The sequence below is a fragment of the Callorhinchus milii genome, unplaced genomic scaffold, assembly GCF_018977255.1.
Source record: "Callorhinchus milii isolate IMCB2004 unplaced genomic scaffold, IMCB_Cmil_1.0 Scaffold3, whole genome shotgun sequence".
NCBI lineage: Eukaryota > Metazoa > Chordata > Chondrichthyes > Chimaeriformes > Callorhinchidae > Callorhinchus > Callorhinchus milii.
The window spans coordinates 81,344,839-81,363,308 of NW_024704744.1; the positions used below are offsets into that span (position 1 = coordinate 81,344,839).

Consider the following 18,470-nt stretch of genomic DNA (forward strand, 5'->3'; position numbering starts at 1 on the left):
TCAGGATTATTTAGAAGCTGTATGATTGTGCATGCAATTATTTTATTAATTTAAGAAAAATAAAAACCATTACAGTTCTGGGATTATTTCCTGTTTTAAAGTGAAAATCTTATGTCATGTAAGTTGGATCTGATTAACTATTATGATGATGCATATTATTTTGTTCAGGTCAGTGGTAGTTTCACTTCGTCTTCTTCCTAAACTCTTTGGCACTTTCCAGCAATTTGGGAGCAGCTACGATACACATTGGATAACTATGTAAGTAGTTTGGGATTGTCGAATGTATTGTGTCTAATGTTTGTTCCTGAATGACGAGTTATCCAGAGTGGTGAGATAGGTATAGGTATAAATTCATAAATAAATGCGGGCAGGATAGTGATAGCATGATGATTTCAATTGTAGTGACAGGTTAGGACAGGCTTGAGTTATCAGGAGTTTCCTGCACTTGTTTTCTTAATTACAAATGACCATATCTTCTCCCCCCGCCCCACTACCACCTAATGTATCTTTTTATTTGTATTTTATAGGTGGGCAGAAAAGGAATTGAATATGATGAAGCTTTTCTTTGATAACCTGATACATTATATTCAGGCAGTTCGGGAACAAGTGCACAAACATTTGTTGTAAGTATATTCAATTTTCCCTTCTTCCTACATTTTACTTTTGATTTGAAATCTACCAAGGTATATTCGGCTTTAATTCAGCATATGGTACAAATTAAATACACCATGTGATGTATTTTAGTGTTAAGGATGCTTATTAAACTGTGTTTGCTATCGTGAGTTGTGTCTGAAAGTTTTTTTTTGGTCACTTGGATATTTTGGCAAACCATACAGGGTTCCACTAATGTATGCCATCTGCATATGGAAATTTCTCTGTGAGTGGAAGGGAATGTGCATGCTCTCCCTGGGAGGGACACACCTTGCTTACTGAATCCTGGGAAGTATTATGTCCAAGTTGGCAAAGAGCCAAGGCTTGGGGATCCCCGAGCATGCATTGGGATGATTGCTGGAGTTTAACCAGTTAAAACCCTAAGGCTTGCCATTGAGAGCACTGCTTGGCAAGCTTCCTGCTGCTCGTCTTGCTAAGACCATCCTATCAGCACTTTGGTTTGCAAGGTTAATAGAAGGTGAGTGGGAAGATCCCTGCCTCCAGTGACTGGTCTGCCCCTCCAAATCTGGGCTGGCTGGGCTGTCATCAGTAGCGCCCTGGAGGACTGCAAACCTACTTGGCTTAGGAACCAGACAACTGAGACATCTAATAAAGGTTGATTTAGACAATTTGTTGCCAAGCACATCACCTTGGAACCAACTTAGCCACAAGGAGACCCATTAACCTCTCTCTCTCTCTCCCCCCTCCCCGCCCCCCACTGGAAAATACCATAGTTATTTTCTATGTTTCTGAATGCTGGAGTGACTAATGTGGCAGAAAAAAGAGTGTGGAGTCTGAAGGGTTAAAGGAATATTTGAAGAGGATAAGCTTTGCTATGGGGGATGTCTGAACTACTAGAAAGCTTTTCAAAATGCAGTAACGGAATTGTTGGGAACTCTTGTTTCATATGAAATGAGTGCTGGGTGAAATTTGATATTGGATGCATTGGAAAATTGGAGGAAGTTGTACTCTTACTCAGGAGGATGTTGTATATAATATCCCTTAACTCACTCTCTTCCACTAAAAGTTATGCCCTGGAATATTTTTTTGAAGATTTGCAGGCAGCAATGTGTTTGATGTCTTAGATTTATTGCGTTAAGTCTTGGAATTGGTATAACTTTCATCAATGCTGTGAGACTTGATATACATTTAGAACCAGAATCTGTGGCAAGTTTTCAATGATTTATGCTATGGTCTTGGATGTTTTTTTGGCAGCCAGGATTTGAATGTTATGATTGGCTTTGTTCGACTCCCTTTATTTGGCCTCACTGAATTAAGCTTGTCAAGCTATTTTATACCATGTACATGCAGCTAATCTTGAAAGCATCTTGATTTTTGTCAAAACATCTCTATAAAAAGCACTTTGAAGGGAACTTTGTGCAGATAAAAGTGGATAATAATTTGAGCAATTGCAATATTAATTGAATAATGGCTTTGTTCATTGTATTTACCCAAATATAAACACAGATGAAGTCATTTTATTTTTTATCTGGAGAGGTGCTCATCCAGACAAAAGAACACCCAGTCCTCGTCAGACTACATTGTCTAACCTTCCTGAATGTCATTTGGGCTGTGCACTCCTTTGCAAAGCTAAAAAAGCACTTGATGCACAGTATTTTTGCCTTTGCTGAAGATCACGGTTAGGAAGGACTTCTTCATTAAATAGTTTCAACTAAAGGAAGGAGCATTGCTACAATAGGATGAATAACAAGCTGCTTTTTTTATTTTTTGCACCATAATTGTACAGGTACAGTCATGGTGCAGAGGTACAAGTTCGCCTTCAATTTTTGACGTGCGTTTTTTCAACTCTTGGGTCTCCAGACCATTTTAGTAAGTATTTCCCATTCTATACGCAGTAGAATCATATTCTAATGTAGTGTTGGTTGTAATGCGGTTTCTCTTTGGGGTCTGGATAATAATAATAATCCTTGTGTTTAATATAGCGCCTTATCACATTGACGAGACTCTCAGAGTGCTTCACAGAATATACTGTAAAGTGTAGTGACTGTGCGTTTTGTGGATCCTGACATTTACTTACCCAAAAATTTCAGAGTTAACACCTAGCTCTATTAGCGTTTCAAAATGATGGCAGTCCTGCAGGAAGCCAAAATAGCTTATTTTGGGTCACCGGGTTGCTGCTGATATCACTTCCTACTCACTGCACATAATGTGAGAAACCCATAAATGTTCTAGGTTGGCCATTTAGGTTCCCCATGTTCTGCAGAATGGATAACGGCCCACTTCCTGCATGTTTCGCATGATATAAGCAGTGATCCAATCTCCCGGAGTTGGCCATTTTAGCTTCCATGCACACCAGTGGCATTTTTAAGCACCGATGGAGACTGACGTCTTTCTGTGCTCATGCACAGTGAATGCTGAAGCATTAACTAGTAATCACACCCCATGTTGAACTGATTGGGATTGTCATCTTGCAATTTCAGATGATGATAATAATCCTTACATAGGAACAGGAGTAGGCCATTCGGCCCTTCAAGCCTGTTCCACCATTTAATTAGATCATGGCTGATCTGTACCTCAACTAATCCTTTCAATTCCAATTTCCCGTTTTTTCCCCATATCCCTCAATACCCTGACCTACCAAAAATCTATCAACCTCACCCTTGAAGGTGTGGATGGGTTCAGTATCCACGGCCTTTTGGGGGAGAGAATTACAGATTTCTACCACACTTTGAGTGAAAAAATGCTTCCTGATTTCACTCTTAAATGGCCTGGTTCTAATTTAAGACTATGCCTCCTTGTTACAGGATATTGTAAAGTGTAGTGGACTCAGCAGAAAATTAGCGCACAGCAATGTCCTACAGATGTGGCTTTATAAATGTTATTATTCTGCTCTAAAAAACATTTGTTCCTCTATGGTGGGATAAATTCAGAACTAATTTGGTTTGCTCTTTGAAACACCGCAGGCATTTAATTTGCAATACGCTAATAAATTGATTCAAAACACAGTTATATTAGTCTATAATAAATACTGATAAATGTAGCTTTAAAACATCTCAGTGGTAGTGTTGCGGTTTCCTCCTTCCTGAACCCCATTTTTAACTTGTGTTTTTAACTTTAGGGCTAAGTCTTGAGCAGGTGGATATCTTATGGCACTGCTTAGTAGAGGACCCAGAATGCTATGATGATGCTTTGCACTGGTTCCTGAATCAAGTTCGCAGTAAAGACCAGCATGCTATGGGCATGGAAACCTACAAGCATCTTTTCTTAGAAAAGGTCAGTATAACTTCAATTGGGCATTATTTTTAACTGTTTTTACTTGCCCATGGACATCAATGCTGCTGATGTAAACATAGCATAAACATAAACAAATTAATCTGCACTTCATGTATAGGCAAAATATTGTAGCTTTGCTTGTGTATTGATGCTTTTTAATGCATTTGAATAAGTGTATATGTGTATACAGATGTTAGCAGCATCGTGTAAGAAGTATTCCATATTTTTATATTCGTTTAGCAATTGGGTGTTTGGGAAATTCATTTCCAAAATGTACATCACATTTTTGCCTCAGATATAGCCTCACAGCTATCAATTACATTGTCATTTTATACCGTTCTGTTTTTGAACTTGCAGATGCCTCAACTGAAGCCAGAAACCATCAGCATGACTGGTTTAAACCTGTTCCAACATTTATGCAATTTAGCCCGACTTGCAACCAGTGCTTACGATGGTGGCTCCAGCTCAGAGGTAAGAAGTAAAAAACAAAAAATTTAGGGGGGAAAAAAGCTGCACAAAAATGAAACGTGAATACCCTATTTTGCCTAGAGGAGATGTCAAAAGAACTGGACTCCTTGGTGTAAAACGATCTCTCTCAAAAGTTTCGATGCAAATGAGAATGGTGTGTACTGGGCTCATTCTGTTTTTTCCTGCACCAAATTGAGCCAGGTTCATACTTTTGGAACAGATGACATTTTTGTCATTAAAAGAGGAATTTGTGCTTGCATTGATGATCTATTTTATAGATGCAATGCAGCACAATGTTAGTGTGAGGGCCGTGACTGGAAGCAACCATTTCTAATGGCATTCATCCTTTTTTAAATACATCTACTTCAGTATAAGTTATCGGAGGAATCCCGTGAGCATGTGTAATGACATGTTAAAAGTGTCTCCGCTAGAGTCTGCTGGTCCCTTCAACACATCACAAGTGCAATTCAACACATCACAAGCATAAAAACTACGATGATCTCAACCAACAGGGGTACTGCAAATATTTCCATTGTTGATCGTATTCATCTGGTGTCTACAAAAGGTGTCCCTCCAAACTTGCCGTATCCTCTACTATCTATTTATAGTCAACCTTCCAAATTCCTTGGAAGTATGCTCATTCTATCCCTTGGAAAGATAATTTCTCTTTTCAGAATATTGCTATATTATAATCCTTGCATTTGATATTGGGAGGATGTCTTTCAAGTGCTCAATAGCACTTACTGTGAAGTGTAGTCACTGTGCGTATTTAAGCAAACCCAGGAGCCAATTTACACACAACAATGTCAGAAATATCCATGAAGTGAATGACCAATTTTATTTGGGGGACTATTGTCTAGGACACCGAAAGAAACTCTCTTCACTTTTCAAGTAGTGTGTTGGGATCTTTAACATTCATTTGCAGGCAGATGGGACCTTTTACAATCCTTCAATCAGTACTTTCTAAAGTTATGCAAGCCTTAAATATCAAGATTTCTTTGACAGTGTCAATGTACTACCATCATATTGTCTGGTAACAAAACATTGGAATAAAAGACATGTTTTTGTAGAAAAAGGATGGTTTAACACTTGCGGAAAATAATTACTAAATTACTATTCTGTGAGTCAAGAATTCGGGTTCAAATCTTCACTCTCTGGCATCGCCCTACCTCTCCAAACTCCTCACTCCCCAATCCACAACACAGCGCCTCTGTTCGACTGGCCTCCTGCTCGTCCCTCGCACCCTCCGCCTCACCATCGGAAGTTGCGCTTTCAGCCACTACGCCCTGAAATTCTGGAACACTTTCCCTCAATCCCTCCGCCTTGCCCCCTCTTCCCCCTTTTTCAAGTCCTGCCTGAAAACCTACCTCCTCGACCGTGCTTACGGCCACCTCACCCCACCCTCACCGGCTCGGAGTCAGGCTCCGCCACTGATAAGCGCTCTGAGACACTCCCCTGAGTGGAGGGCCCTATATAAGTGCGAGTTGTTGTTGTTGAGTTGTGAAATTACCAATTGTGCCAATAGTTATAAAACACTAATGGTTTTAAATATGCTTTGTTTGAATTCTTTGAATAAGATTTAAGATACACCACTGTAGAAATACAAAAAAAATCTTGGGTTTGTTTTTTCAAGCAGCTTTGTGGAATGGATCAACTCTGGGGTATTGCTTTAAGAGCACAAACAGCAGATGTTAGTCGAGCAGCTATCCAGTACATCAATTCTTACTATATCAATGGCAAGTAACTTGTTTGTGTATTCCTGTCTTAGTTTAACTTTAGAACTGATTAAAACTTTCTGTTAGTTGTAATCTAAAATATACCCTCTTCAAGAAAAATTCTGAAATATCACAAATCCTTAACTTACCAGAAATTTATAAAAACAGGACTTCAATATAGTTATCTCTTTCATATGATTACTTAAGGTAAACCATAAGGGATGATATTATGATCAAAATTACACAAAGCAATAAATGCCTTCATCAGATTTTGCAAGGCATTTAATTACTGTGCACGTTTGAGGTGTGCTCTGTTTTCTTTCATGGAGCGTAAATAATTTGTACATCTGCTTTAAGTTTTACAAAATTGCTTAAAGATTGGCATGTCACTGTTTAAGTATGAAACCACCACACTGCTAAATGAGACAGACCATGTTTAGGTGAGGGGAAATCCAACACATCGCTGCTGGCTGTGGGTTGAAATGATTTTAAAGTGTATGTTTTATCTTTTTAAAACTTCTTTTTTTTTAAAATGTTTTTTTCTTACCCATCACTTACCTTGTTTGTCTCTTCTCCACAGGCCGGTTATGCAGCCAATCAAAAGGTAAAGGATGGAAGATTGACAGGGCTGCATCATAGAAGCGTCCTGTCAATCCCTGACCTGGAATTCCACTGGAAAATTGGGATTGAGCCCGCGAGCATAAATATATTTCCACAATACCCATGAAAGATAGTGCCCAACGTATCAACGTAAATTGATATTGTGGCACTCTAGGGGTTAATTTAACTAATGTTTTATTACGAATTTGTACAAATGTCCATGAGTTGCCTCATCATTATCAAAAGTCTATGATTATTCAAACATATTTTTTTCAGAGCAGGTTTATGTATTAATTGAGTATTTAGTACAAATCTCTTTAATTAAAATTTTCTCTGGGGGGGCTCGCCAACTATGTCTAAAGGGCTCTGTCCACAAACTATTTATTTACAGGTAAAACAGGTTTGGAGAAGGAACAGGAATTCATCAGTAAATGTATGGAGAGTCTTATGATGGCATCGGCAAATCTTGATAAAGATCCTCAGTCCAGCCTCACCATCATTGAGAGAGGGCTTTTGATGCTGAAAACACATTTAGAAGCTTTTAGGAGGAGGTAAACAATTGCTTTCATTGTCATTATTCTTATGTTGAGATAAGATTTTATGGCATTCACCAATTTTCACTGGTATCTCTTATCACAAAACATACTGTACACCCTAGTCCATTAGATGAGCATTCTCATATAGTTAGCTTATGTGATGTAATTTTTTCCCTCACAATGGACATCATTGGCAATCATTACTCTGTTGAATCTGAATAGATTCATGATAGCTGAATTTGCTTTCAGCGTGCCTACTTATTAATGACATTGGATGAGTGAAGAGCAGATCAATTTGCAAAATAGTTCTGTTTTAAATAAGAATGGGGGACGAAGTAAGCGGGGAGGAAAGAGAAAAGTTTGTGCCAGGGTACATGTTCTTTCCAATTTTACCTATGTGGGCATTTTCTATAGAAATGGATTGAACATTGGAGGGTATTCACTCTGGAGTGTTTTTACAAACCTCATTTTGGCTGACTCGAGAACAGCATTGATCGAGATCAAGGGATAGTTTGTCTATCTACCCTTCTGGTCAAGGGAGAACTGAAAATTCTTGATGATAGAAAACTTAATATTGTTTACTTTCTTTTTTAAAAAAAAGTCATTCCTCCAATATTCTCCCATCTCCTGAGATGACAAATCGTGGTTGGGTAAGATTCCATCTTTACACTCGCTCAAGGAGGTACTCTTCACGCATGAGCCAATATACTGGGTTTATCATGTCCAGATCACTTCCACTGACTGCCTTATTGTTACCATTATAAACATACAATGAAAAGATCACTAGTACTTGCAGTCAGCCCATGATAAACCCCAATGAGCATTTGCAGGCTGTAAGACCATGAAGGTCATTGCAGACAATTCTGAACAACAACAAATTACACTTCACATCGGAAAGATGTCCCAGGGCCCTGGACAATCGGGTTTTTGACCTGAGCTGGGAGTTGGGCTGAGGGCTCGAGGGCAGGGGAGATGGGGGTGAGAGAGTGGCCGAAGGCACGGTGGAAGAGGAAGATCTTTAGACGGGACTTGAAGGAGGCAAGAGATGGGGTGAGGCGGAGGTACTGAAGATAAAGGCCAGTCAGGACATAAATCTAGAGTGCATTATTGAGAATAAGTGCAGGATATCACTACACTGGCAACCACCTAAAAAATCAGTCCTTGGCCACTTTTATGTTCTAATATAGACTGCTAGGCACGCCAAAACTTTTAGATTTATTATGACCCTAAATGCGGAGATCTGCAGCAAGACTGTATATTCTAGCACATATAGCATGGGCAACAGTCAGTCAAAGCAGTAGGATAAGCTTGTCTCATAACTGATAACCTTATTCACGCGCTTAGAACAAAACCTATTCAGATTAAGTCTTGTCAATATCACTCCAAAATATTAAGACTTTGTAACTGAGGATTTTCAGCAGCATTGGGTGTTCCATTCAATTGACTGGTTGATTGATGTTGTTTAATGCAAAGAAACATCTGACCATTATGTTTATAATTTTTAAAAAAAACTACGTGAAAAGATTAAAAATATTATTGCATCAGTTAAACAAGTGCACGTGCCCCTAATGAATGATACATCGTTCAGCTATTTGGCATTATTATTGGACATTTAAAAATATATATCCATTTTGTGTCTTGCAAACTAAAGGAAATTCAGAAATTTGTTGCTTTATTCTTTAGAAACTGTCCTATCAGGTGGTACTGTGATAGTGCTTTGTTGATTGTGATTTTGGTTTACGTTGTTCCCAAAGGTTTGCCTACCATTTGCGGCAATGGCAGATAGAGGGTACAGGTATCAGCAGTCACTTAAAAGCCCTCAGTGATAAGCAGTCCTTACCATTACGGATCGTTTGCCAACCAGCTGGTTTGCCTGATAAGGTAATTAAAGTTCTGAGCCACACTGTCAAGGATGGTTTCATTCATTCTCTCTTAAGCCCTATTATTTTTATATTATAACTGAACTTTCACTTGTGGTGAATTTACATATGGTCTGTGACAAAATTAACAGAATGTTTATTCTTAGCTCAGAGTACAAGCTAATAATAATAAATGCCATTTTAGTCACGCTGTGAAAACCGTCAACTTCCACGTTGTACAGATAGTAAACTGCTCGTGCAAAACATTCGGTTAGCATCCTGGGACAGAAAAGATGAAAGCATAATGTTGAGAGATCATTTAATCTTGATAATTTGAATCAACTTAAATAAACATTCTGAGTTTATTTCAACTCACACTTAGGCTACATCAAAACATTTTAGGCAAAACTGCAGATATGTTTCCTGTTGTTTTTCTGATGAACCTACAACATGCTTGTCATTTCATGAATACATAGATGCCAATACTCCTAAATTAGGCCTTAAACTTACAAAGATATTTTTGTAAGATATTTTTGCATTGGCACCCAAATTCACAAAAGCCATCCGGAAAGTTTAACTTTGTGGTCAGTAAAGTCTTAACTGAGATTGGAATTTTGTCTGCACAAAGTTTAAAAGTACTTCCTCACTCTCCTCTCTCTTCCCCCCGCACCCGCCATAGCACTAGTTGGTCATTTGACATCAGACACGCACAGGTTTAAGCCCTTACAAGATGGACAGCTCTCTGCATTCTTTCTGTTTGGTGCTTCTTTGGCTTGCGTTAGTGAGATAGTGAGGATCTTCTTCTCATAGTCTAACTCCTTTCATTGTTTCTTATACAGAAAATGAGATATGAGTTTCAGTTATCTCAGGAAATCCTGGCGCCAGAAATCTACCCATCACTATGTGTTTCTACATTTGGAATTATCATTTTGTTGATGTGTAAAGCGGTTGACTCCACTATGTAGATAGGTTTGCCACTCCAGACGTTGCTGATAACAGTACATGGAACAAAATCAAGTGCTAAACTGATATTCAGTTATCGTGAATTTATTTCATTTTTGTGTCTTAAATCACATTGTAAAACATATTAACTGTTCAGAACAACACCCCTATGTTGCCATAAAGCAGACATCAGATAAGGATTATGTTTTATCAGATCCCCTGATTAAGATCATAAAATTATCCATGATCAAGTGCAAGAAGATAGATAAATTTCTCTGAGGATAACTCCCTTAAATAGATAATCTACAGACTGTGCAATTGATTATCCCGGTTGTTGCAAAGGGAGGGAGGAAACCTCTGCCAGGAAACCTGGTTGAGAATTTTTGAGCCCTTTACAATTCTGAAGTTAATGTTCAAGGAGATGCAATTTGCATACAGATATCTTTATGCCGACTTTAGTGGAGTATAGTTTGCAACATTTTAAAGGACAGTAAAACTAAACTTTCATAAATGTGCATAATTGCATGTGGCAAATAACTCCTGTATGACAAGTTGTTCAAATTTCCTCTCTGAACGCCTAATGCAATAAGAGGAGGAGGCAACATGAAAAGTAATTACAGATTAATACAATCCCAATAAACAATTATGTGTTTGGTGACGAAAGGGGGAAGACAAGTCAGAAATACCGATTTAAAAAAAAAAGCAGCTAAAGAAAGGAATCTAGAGTTTTGCCTTACAACAGTAATAACATTAATAATCTGTGTATTTAGTATAGCGCCTTTCACATCAGGAGAACATCCCAGAGCACTTCACAGAATATTGATATGGAAAATGCAGCGATTGTGTGTTTTGTGGGTAAATGTGGCAGCTAATTTGTTCATAGCAATGTCCCACAAACATCCATAAAGTGAATGGCCTTCCAATGTATCTAGAGACTGTCCAAAATAGTTTACAAACTAAGGGGATGAGTAGTGTCCAGACACTACAGATTTCTTGAACCACATACAGCTCTTTTCTGTTCTTTCCTGGGTGCTTGTAACAAAACCATGTAATGCAGATTAAACAGCTTAAAGCCTGTGTTGCTTGTAATTCTGATCTGAAACATGTATTTGAATGAAGGAGACTCCTATATTTTTTATTATTATTATATTTAAGAGTAAGCAATCCATCTTCAGTCTTTCCTTTTCAGGTTTTCCTTCATGTCCCCATTTAGCCATTAGATTAGTGATTTATATTGGTATTTTTAGAGACAGAAATGGCGCTCTCTCTGTTCTCTTTCCTCCCCATCCCCCTTCAGCCTCTCTGCCCCCACCCTCTGGAACTCCATCCCACATTCCTTTCACCTCACTCCCTGCTTTGCCTCCTTCAAGGCACGCCTCAAGACCCTTCTCTTCGATGGTGCCTTCGGCCACCTTCCTACCCTCTCTTCCCTCCACCCTCCCTGCTCCCAACCACGCCCCTCCCCCCGGCTCGGGTCCTAATCCCTCACTGTTCAGTGCCTTGGGACGTCCTCCTGATGTGAAAGGTGCTATACAAATATAATTTTGTATTGCATCCCTCTTCCTGCATTTTGCAATTTTTAAAATTTGTGATGTATGTATAGTCTCATATTTTGATTAGTCAAATAAGATATTGCTGCAGAAACGGATCATCATATGAATCAGTATTTACTTTGTGTTTATTCTGCAGATGACCATTGAAATGTATCCCAGTGACCAAGTTGCAGACTTAAGAGCTGAAGTTACTCACTGGTATGAGAATCTGCAGAAGGAACAGATGAGTCAGCAAGCTCAGCTCCAAGAGTTTGGCCAAAGCAGTCGGCAAGGAGATTTTCCTGGTGAGTCATAAACCATGAAAGAAGCAAAGGCTATTTGGGACCACTTATACCTTTCCTTCCATAAGAACATGTACAATTTAAACTCCCCTGGATGTTACTTTGTTTGCTTACTCTCCTGAGGAAAGATTCTGTAAAGTCTCTTGCTGCCTCCCATAAATGTGAATGTTCAAGGTTATGGGCTATGTGGACAGAATAGGCAGAGATATTTCGTTACTCTGAAACGTGATTGTTTGTGAGCTGCTGGATCCATAGAAATGTTCTGCCAAGGAAGGCTGCCAAGCCAGTCAAAGCTGAATCACGTAACTTGTGAGGTGGAACAAGTCACAAAAGATTGATTTGGATGAAGTAGGCCCTCAGCCCATTTTATCTAATCTTTTCCAGTTTTCCGGAGCAGAGATAGGGAAGGAGGAGCTATGCTTCAGGATTTCATGCATTTGGTGGAATCCACAGTGGAACAAATTACACTATAGAAGGGATCTGTTTGATGAGCAAAATGACCTTTCTTTGTTAAACCACTAACATACACTAATCTGTTGCCATGTTGAATCAACTCCAGTATGACATTTGCTTTGCAATACTAAAATTGCTCAGTTTGTGTGAAGGAAATGTATTTGTGCAATAAGTGCATTCCTAAAGTTTGGACCTTTTAGTTTTTAGTAAAAGGTCTGCTTTTTCTAATTTTCTTCTAATTTTTCTGACTGGTATGTTCTCTTTGTCAATAACGTTTAAGAGCCGAGGTTTTTTTTAACGTTGTTGAATTTCCTGTAACTTGAGGGTTTGAGCACAATTACACAGAAGTTAATTTTCAAAACTTAAGAGTAATCCTATGTTTCCCATGTTCTGAGTTGCTTATTGGTAGCTCAGTTCACTTATTGAGATCAGGGAATAGTGCAGTGGGTAGAGGTCAGGCAATTGCATTATCATTCAAACCAATGGTTTATTGCCTTGTGATATAATTTCCTAAATCACCTTCAGTCAGGTAGCCGTGAAAACCTCAACTCTTTCATGTGATTTATCTTAACTGATTTATGTTATTGTGTTCTGGCCAAGTTCACAATAAGCTGATTGATATCAGAAGGGTGGTTTAATTTTCTCCTATTATTATTTCTTTCTTTTAAGGGGGCCTTATGGGGCCTGTGCGTATGATTTCCTCAGGACATGAACTTACTACAGATTACGATGAGAAAACACTCCATGAACTTGGATTTAAAGATATGCAGGTACCTTTAATGCATTTATTTTTTCTTGATTTTCCCACAAATCACACAGTCACTGCACTTTACATTATATCCTGTGAGGTCCTTTGGGAAGATCCTCCTGACATGAAAGGCGCTACTACACCAAGTGTAAGTTTTATTAATTTGGTTTCAACAGGAAGGACAGAAGTACAAACCAGTTATCTATAAGTGCCATATTGAATGTAAAGTCAAAGTAACCAGCACTTCTCTACTGAATAGGTGATTCGTGTTTGTACAGTTGAGAATTGTTGGAAGGCAGTTTTGGTTAATGCTCCTGTTTACACAGATGGTGTTTGTATCATTGGGAGCTCCACGTAGAGAGCGCAAGGGAGATGGCATTCAGTTGCCTGCATCGTGTCTGCCTCCTCCCCAAAAGGAAAATATTCCAATGCTGCTACTCCTTCAAGAACCACACCTCACTACCTTGTTTGACTTGCTTGAGATGCTGGCATCCTTCAAACCACCTTCTGTGGATCATACCATGGAAGATACTGAGGTAAAGTGCCAAATTGATTGTGAAGTAAAAAGTAAGCATCGCTTACTTAGTTGTTTGCTGTTCATTGTTGTGCACAAATTGGTTGCTGCTTTCAACTATAAAATACACTAGCACTACACTTTACAGTATAACCTGTGAAGCATTTTAAGACGCCTCAAAGACATGATAGGCTGTTGTATCTAATGCATCACACTGAAGGTCTGGGTTCGACATTTTTTGCTTTGGAAACGTTTGTTGCTGGTTGAACATGATTTATTTGACTTGGGGAATATGCTTTACAGGATCTTGGAAAACAGCCTAATCTACAATTCTTAAAAGGAAACCTTAAAAACTGATGGAGTCATGCAGCTCATTAATCTATTAATATTAATCTGTTAGTTGTTCTATTAATTATGGTTGTGGGTTCAAGACCCACATTGGGACTTGTAGCTCACAGTCTAGGAAGGCACCCCTGACACTGCAGCTTTCCAACTCTGCACTGGAGTGTCAGCCTTCAGATGAGACACTAAACCAAGGTGAATAAAAAGCATCCCATGGCACTGTTCGAAAAGAGAAAGTAATTCCTCCCAATGTCCTGTCCAGCAATCCTCCAGATTTAAAAAAAAGTCCATTTGAAAAAAAATTGCAGGACGTTGCTGTGTACACATTGGCTGCTGCTTTCATCTACAAAATGCACAATTACTACACTTTACAGTATATCCTGTGAAGCGCTTTAAGACGACGCAAAGATATGATAAGGCGCTATTCCATTTGTATTATTAATACACTTCAGGTATGGGTTCAACATCTTTTTTCCCTCCCCCTTTTAACTTTTGTTGAATTTGTTGTTTCCCTTTTCTATTCTGCTGCACATGTAGACTGCACGTTGTGAGGAATTGCACCTTCATGCAGAAAACCTGTCCAGACGTGTTTGGGAGCTGCTGATGCTTCTTCCTACTTGCCCAAACATGCTCCAGGCTTTTCAAAATATTTCTGAGGAGCAGGTGAGATAAAAGCTGCAGGTTTCCACTTATTTCTTTGTAATTTTCCAGTTATGTTTTAAATGTTAATTAGTGTCAAGAAATGAGAAATGTAACACATAGTTTGCCCTAACTTCAAAAAGATTGCTTTGCAGTGCATGCAATTATTGCTTTCATATTTGAATGGTTGAGCACTGTTGGACTGTAGAAAAGCCTTTTTTGGAGATTATTTGAGGCTGTAGATTTGCTTTATTTAGTTGCTGTTACAAGTGTAAATTTATTATTTTCTCCCTTTTTTTGTTTTTATCTTTGCTGTACTTTGCTTTTATCTTTGATGGCCAGAGGGTAGAAGCTCCCAGGCACCTTCCAATGCTGCTATTGTCTAGTTGCTGACAATATGAGGCAGGATATTCTTACCAACCCACAGGGAGATATCCCACTCTGTGCCTGCACATTGGGACTCAGAATCTGAGCCCTGCAAGCTTTCTCTCTGCTCATTGTCAGTGTGCTACATTATGTAATATCAATGCCTTGGTTTTATAAAAATAATCTATTGTCAGCCGAGGACGTCTAATTTTTTTTGTAAACCATGTTTTCTGTCATGTAATGCTTACGAATGCATATTTCAGAGTTTGTCACTGAGATATTCTGTATATGTGATTTCTTTAAGGGTAACGATGGACTTTGTTGGAAGGACTTGCTTAGAATAAAAAGCCCTCACAAACTCCTGTATGCTCTTGAAATTATTGAGGCCTTGGGGAAACCAAATAGGAGAATACGAAGAGCATCTACGGTAATTGAATGGTTTACTTTAAGCCTCCATTCTCTCCACCCCATCCTCTCACTTCAAGACTGAGGTGGATAGATCAAAACTGGGGTGATAGATTTTTGTTAGGTAAGGGTATTAAGGGATACGGGGCAAAGGCGGGTAATTGAAGTTGAGGTACAGATCGGCCATGATCTAATAGAATAGTGGACTAGGCTCGAAGGGCTGAATGGCCTACTCCTGTTCCTACTCCTCTATGTTCTACTTGACTTTAAATTCCACCGTTTTAAAAACTACCTCTTCGACTGTGCCTATGGTCACCTCCCCCTTCTCCCTGGTTCAGCGGCTGACCCCCACCACTGTGAGATGTTATCCTGTGTGAAGGCCACTGTATAAATGCAAGTTGTTACTGTATGAAAATGTTTTATTTTGGAATATTTAAGACAATGCATTTTTAAATATCATTGTTCAACGCTAATGGGGAGTTGAGGAATTGTGTTTTTTTTAGAATTTTCCTTTTGAAGTAATGTTTGAAAAATATCTTTGCACAATAACCATGTTTTCAAAAAAGCATTAATTTCACTGCTATTCTGCTCATCAGGTCAAGTTAAAGGTGCTTGCATTTTGGTACAAGTTAAAGACAAAATAAAACTCTCTGTTGCTCCATTTTCCTTTCATCCCTACCTCAAATAAGCACCCTTTCTCTCGCTAGTGTGACATTTGTATCTCCTGTACCATGTGCATTATTATGTTGTAGCATTTATTCATGATTTTCAATTCATGCTAAGTGCAGTACATTTCTGCCAAGGAGAGCTGAATTGGCATACACTGAAACTGCATTTGATTCCCTTATAAATCATGCCCTTATCTCTGGAAGTAAAAGTCCAGTGTTTTAAACCACTTCTCATTTCTTTACCTGTTTAAAAGCTTGTGTTAGCAGTGTCTGTCTGTTAATTAGAAAGGGAGCTTTTTATTTTGCTTTACCATTTGCAGATCTGAATGTACTTCCTGTACATAATTGCTATTTAGATGATTCATCATTGGGATTTTTTTTAGTTCATAATCTCTATGAATGGGTTTTGTAGTGAAAATAAGATGATTCAGTTTCTGTTGTGCTCCTAATCACTGCTAACGTTTGATCCTTAACTTTCACTTCAGGGGAGCTACAGCGATCTGTATCCTGACTCTGATGATTCAAGTGAAGATCAAATAGAGAACAGCAAAAATTCTTGGAGCTGCAAGGTTTGCCTAATTGATTTGATGTGGTTATGCTGTGAAGTTGCTGTGAATGTGTTGACACAATATGTACTATAATATTCTCTGCATTTCAGTTTGTTGCTTCTGGGGGACTTCAGCAATTACTGGAAATCTTTCTCTCGGGAATTCTGGAGCCCAAAGTGCAGGAATCATGGACTGTGGTAAGGCCTGCTGGTTTGGCACTTGACTATGTGTTGTCATGACTTTGTGTATGTTACAAAGATTTTCTAAGTAATTCATTAATAATTAAACCGATGCAGACGTTGGTAGACGATATTCCATGAATCCATTTAATCACTGCTGATGAATCTGGCAAAAGAACCAGAGGGTTGATGAGTAGAATTTGTTTTTACATAACAAGTTATTACGATCTGGAATACACTGCCTGAAAAGGTGGTGGAAGCAGATTCAATAATAATTTTCAAAAGGGAATTGGATATTTACTTGAAAAGAAAAAATGTGCAAGACTGTGGGGAAAAAGGGCGAGTGGGACTCGTTGGATAACTCATTCAAAGAGCCGGCCCAGGCACAATGGGCCAAATGCCTCCTTCTGTTCTGAAGGATTCTGATGCAGTGCATTTATAACTTGGTCAAACTTAATGACTTTAATGAGTGTGACTATTGTCGGTTTGTGGTGAATCAATTTCACTTGCTTTAATTTTGGGGAGAAAAATTCATTCTTCACTGAAAGTATTTTGGGGAGTTTCATGCTACCTGCTAGCGCACGTGCAAACTAACTTGTATGAGCATAGAAGAACCGTCTTTCACGTGCATGATTGAAACTGGCTTACCCAAGATTTGCCGCAAATTAAGTTTTGGGATGCAATTTTTGGGGCAAATTTGGGGCTTAAAAATTAAACTGAGGTCAGAATTGTTTTCTTTAATTGATTGACTCTTCCCCCCCCCCCGTATTTATTAAAACCTTTAATAGTCTTTAAGCCTATTTATGTCATGTTTCATAATACAAAATCCTAAGTGTTATACGTTGATGTCTATCATGTTTTGAGCTCAGCAAGTTTTATTCTTGAAAGTGAAGATACGATAAAGCGTAATTTGACAGTTTTACTATCTGTCATGTTCCCAGTGGCAGCTGGACTGCCTGGCCTGTCTACTGAAGCTAATGTGCCAGTTTGCAGTCGATCCCGCAGACTTGGACCTGGCTTACCATGATATCTTTGCCTGGTCTGGCGTATCAGACAGTCATAGAAAAAGGACTTGGCCCGGTAAATCAAGAAAGGGAGCTGGAGATCATGGGAAAGGATTGCACATTCCCCGTCTGACTGAGGTAAGTTTCTAAATCTTTTGGGTGGTTGGGTGGGGAGGGGTTGGGAATGACCTTGATTTTCATTTGCTTTTCATATTCTTCATATCTAGTTCAGTACCTGTGTTGTATTTTATACCAGATGAAATGTAACTTCCTGTTTTTATTTCTATTTTAGGTGTTTCTCAGTCTGGTACATGGGTCCAGTTTGATTTACCGGTTAATGTCTGTTGCGTACACCTATGACAACTTGGCCCATAGGTAAAAAAAAGATTTGGTTCCTCTGCAACTTTTCTTCATTTGTGACCTTGATGTGTTAAAGTAATATGTTGGTGTCTCAACCAGAGACGACCTATAAATGTTATGAGTTAAAAATATTTGTATTTTTAACACTTTTTTCTCAAGAAAATAACAAAGCTACACTTTTTTCATTTCCATCATAAGATTTTCTTCTTGTTTTATTGTAGAGTGCTCAAAGCTCAATCTGATCACAGATCAAGGCACGAGGGTAGGTTCTCCTTCTAGTTTGTGTAAATGTAATTATAACATGAACATTCGCCAATAACAACAACAAGATTATATTTGTATAGCGTTTTTCATGTTGGGAGGACATCCCAAGGCGCTGGAAAACACAGTCTCTACATACATACA

At 38.6% G+C, this 18,470-nt stretch overlaps 1 protein-coding gene across 1 annotated transcript in view; it reads left to right on the plus strand.

The window, feature by feature from the left end:
- usp34 (ubiquitin specific peptidase 34) overlaps window positions 1-18,470 on the plus strand; it is a 90,118-nt gene that overhangs the window by 23,072 nt on the left and 48,576 nt on the right. The window contains 19 exon segments of the mRNA XM_007892500.2: window positions 169-258; window positions 528-623; window positions 2,399-2,481; window positions 3,731-3,885; window positions 4,243-4,356; window positions 5,990-6,089; window positions 6,649-6,672; window positions 7,060-7,219; window positions 8,959-9,085; window positions 11,695-11,842; window positions 12,962-13,062; window positions 13,367-13,576; window positions 14,434-14,559; window positions 15,206-15,328; window positions 16,460-16,543; window positions 16,633-16,719; window positions 17,643-17,843; window positions 17,998-18,080; window positions 18,287-18,327. Of these exon segments, the coding sequence (XP_007890691.2) occupies window positions 169-258; window positions 528-623; window positions 2,399-2,481; window positions 3,731-3,885; window positions 4,243-4,356; window positions 5,990-6,089; window positions 6,649-6,672; window positions 7,060-7,219; window positions 8,959-9,085; window positions 11,695-11,842; window positions 12,962-13,062; window positions 13,367-13,576; window positions 14,434-14,559; window positions 15,206-15,328; window positions 16,460-16,543; window positions 16,633-16,719; window positions 17,643-17,843; window positions 17,998-18,080; window positions 18,287-18,327 (2,153 nt within the window).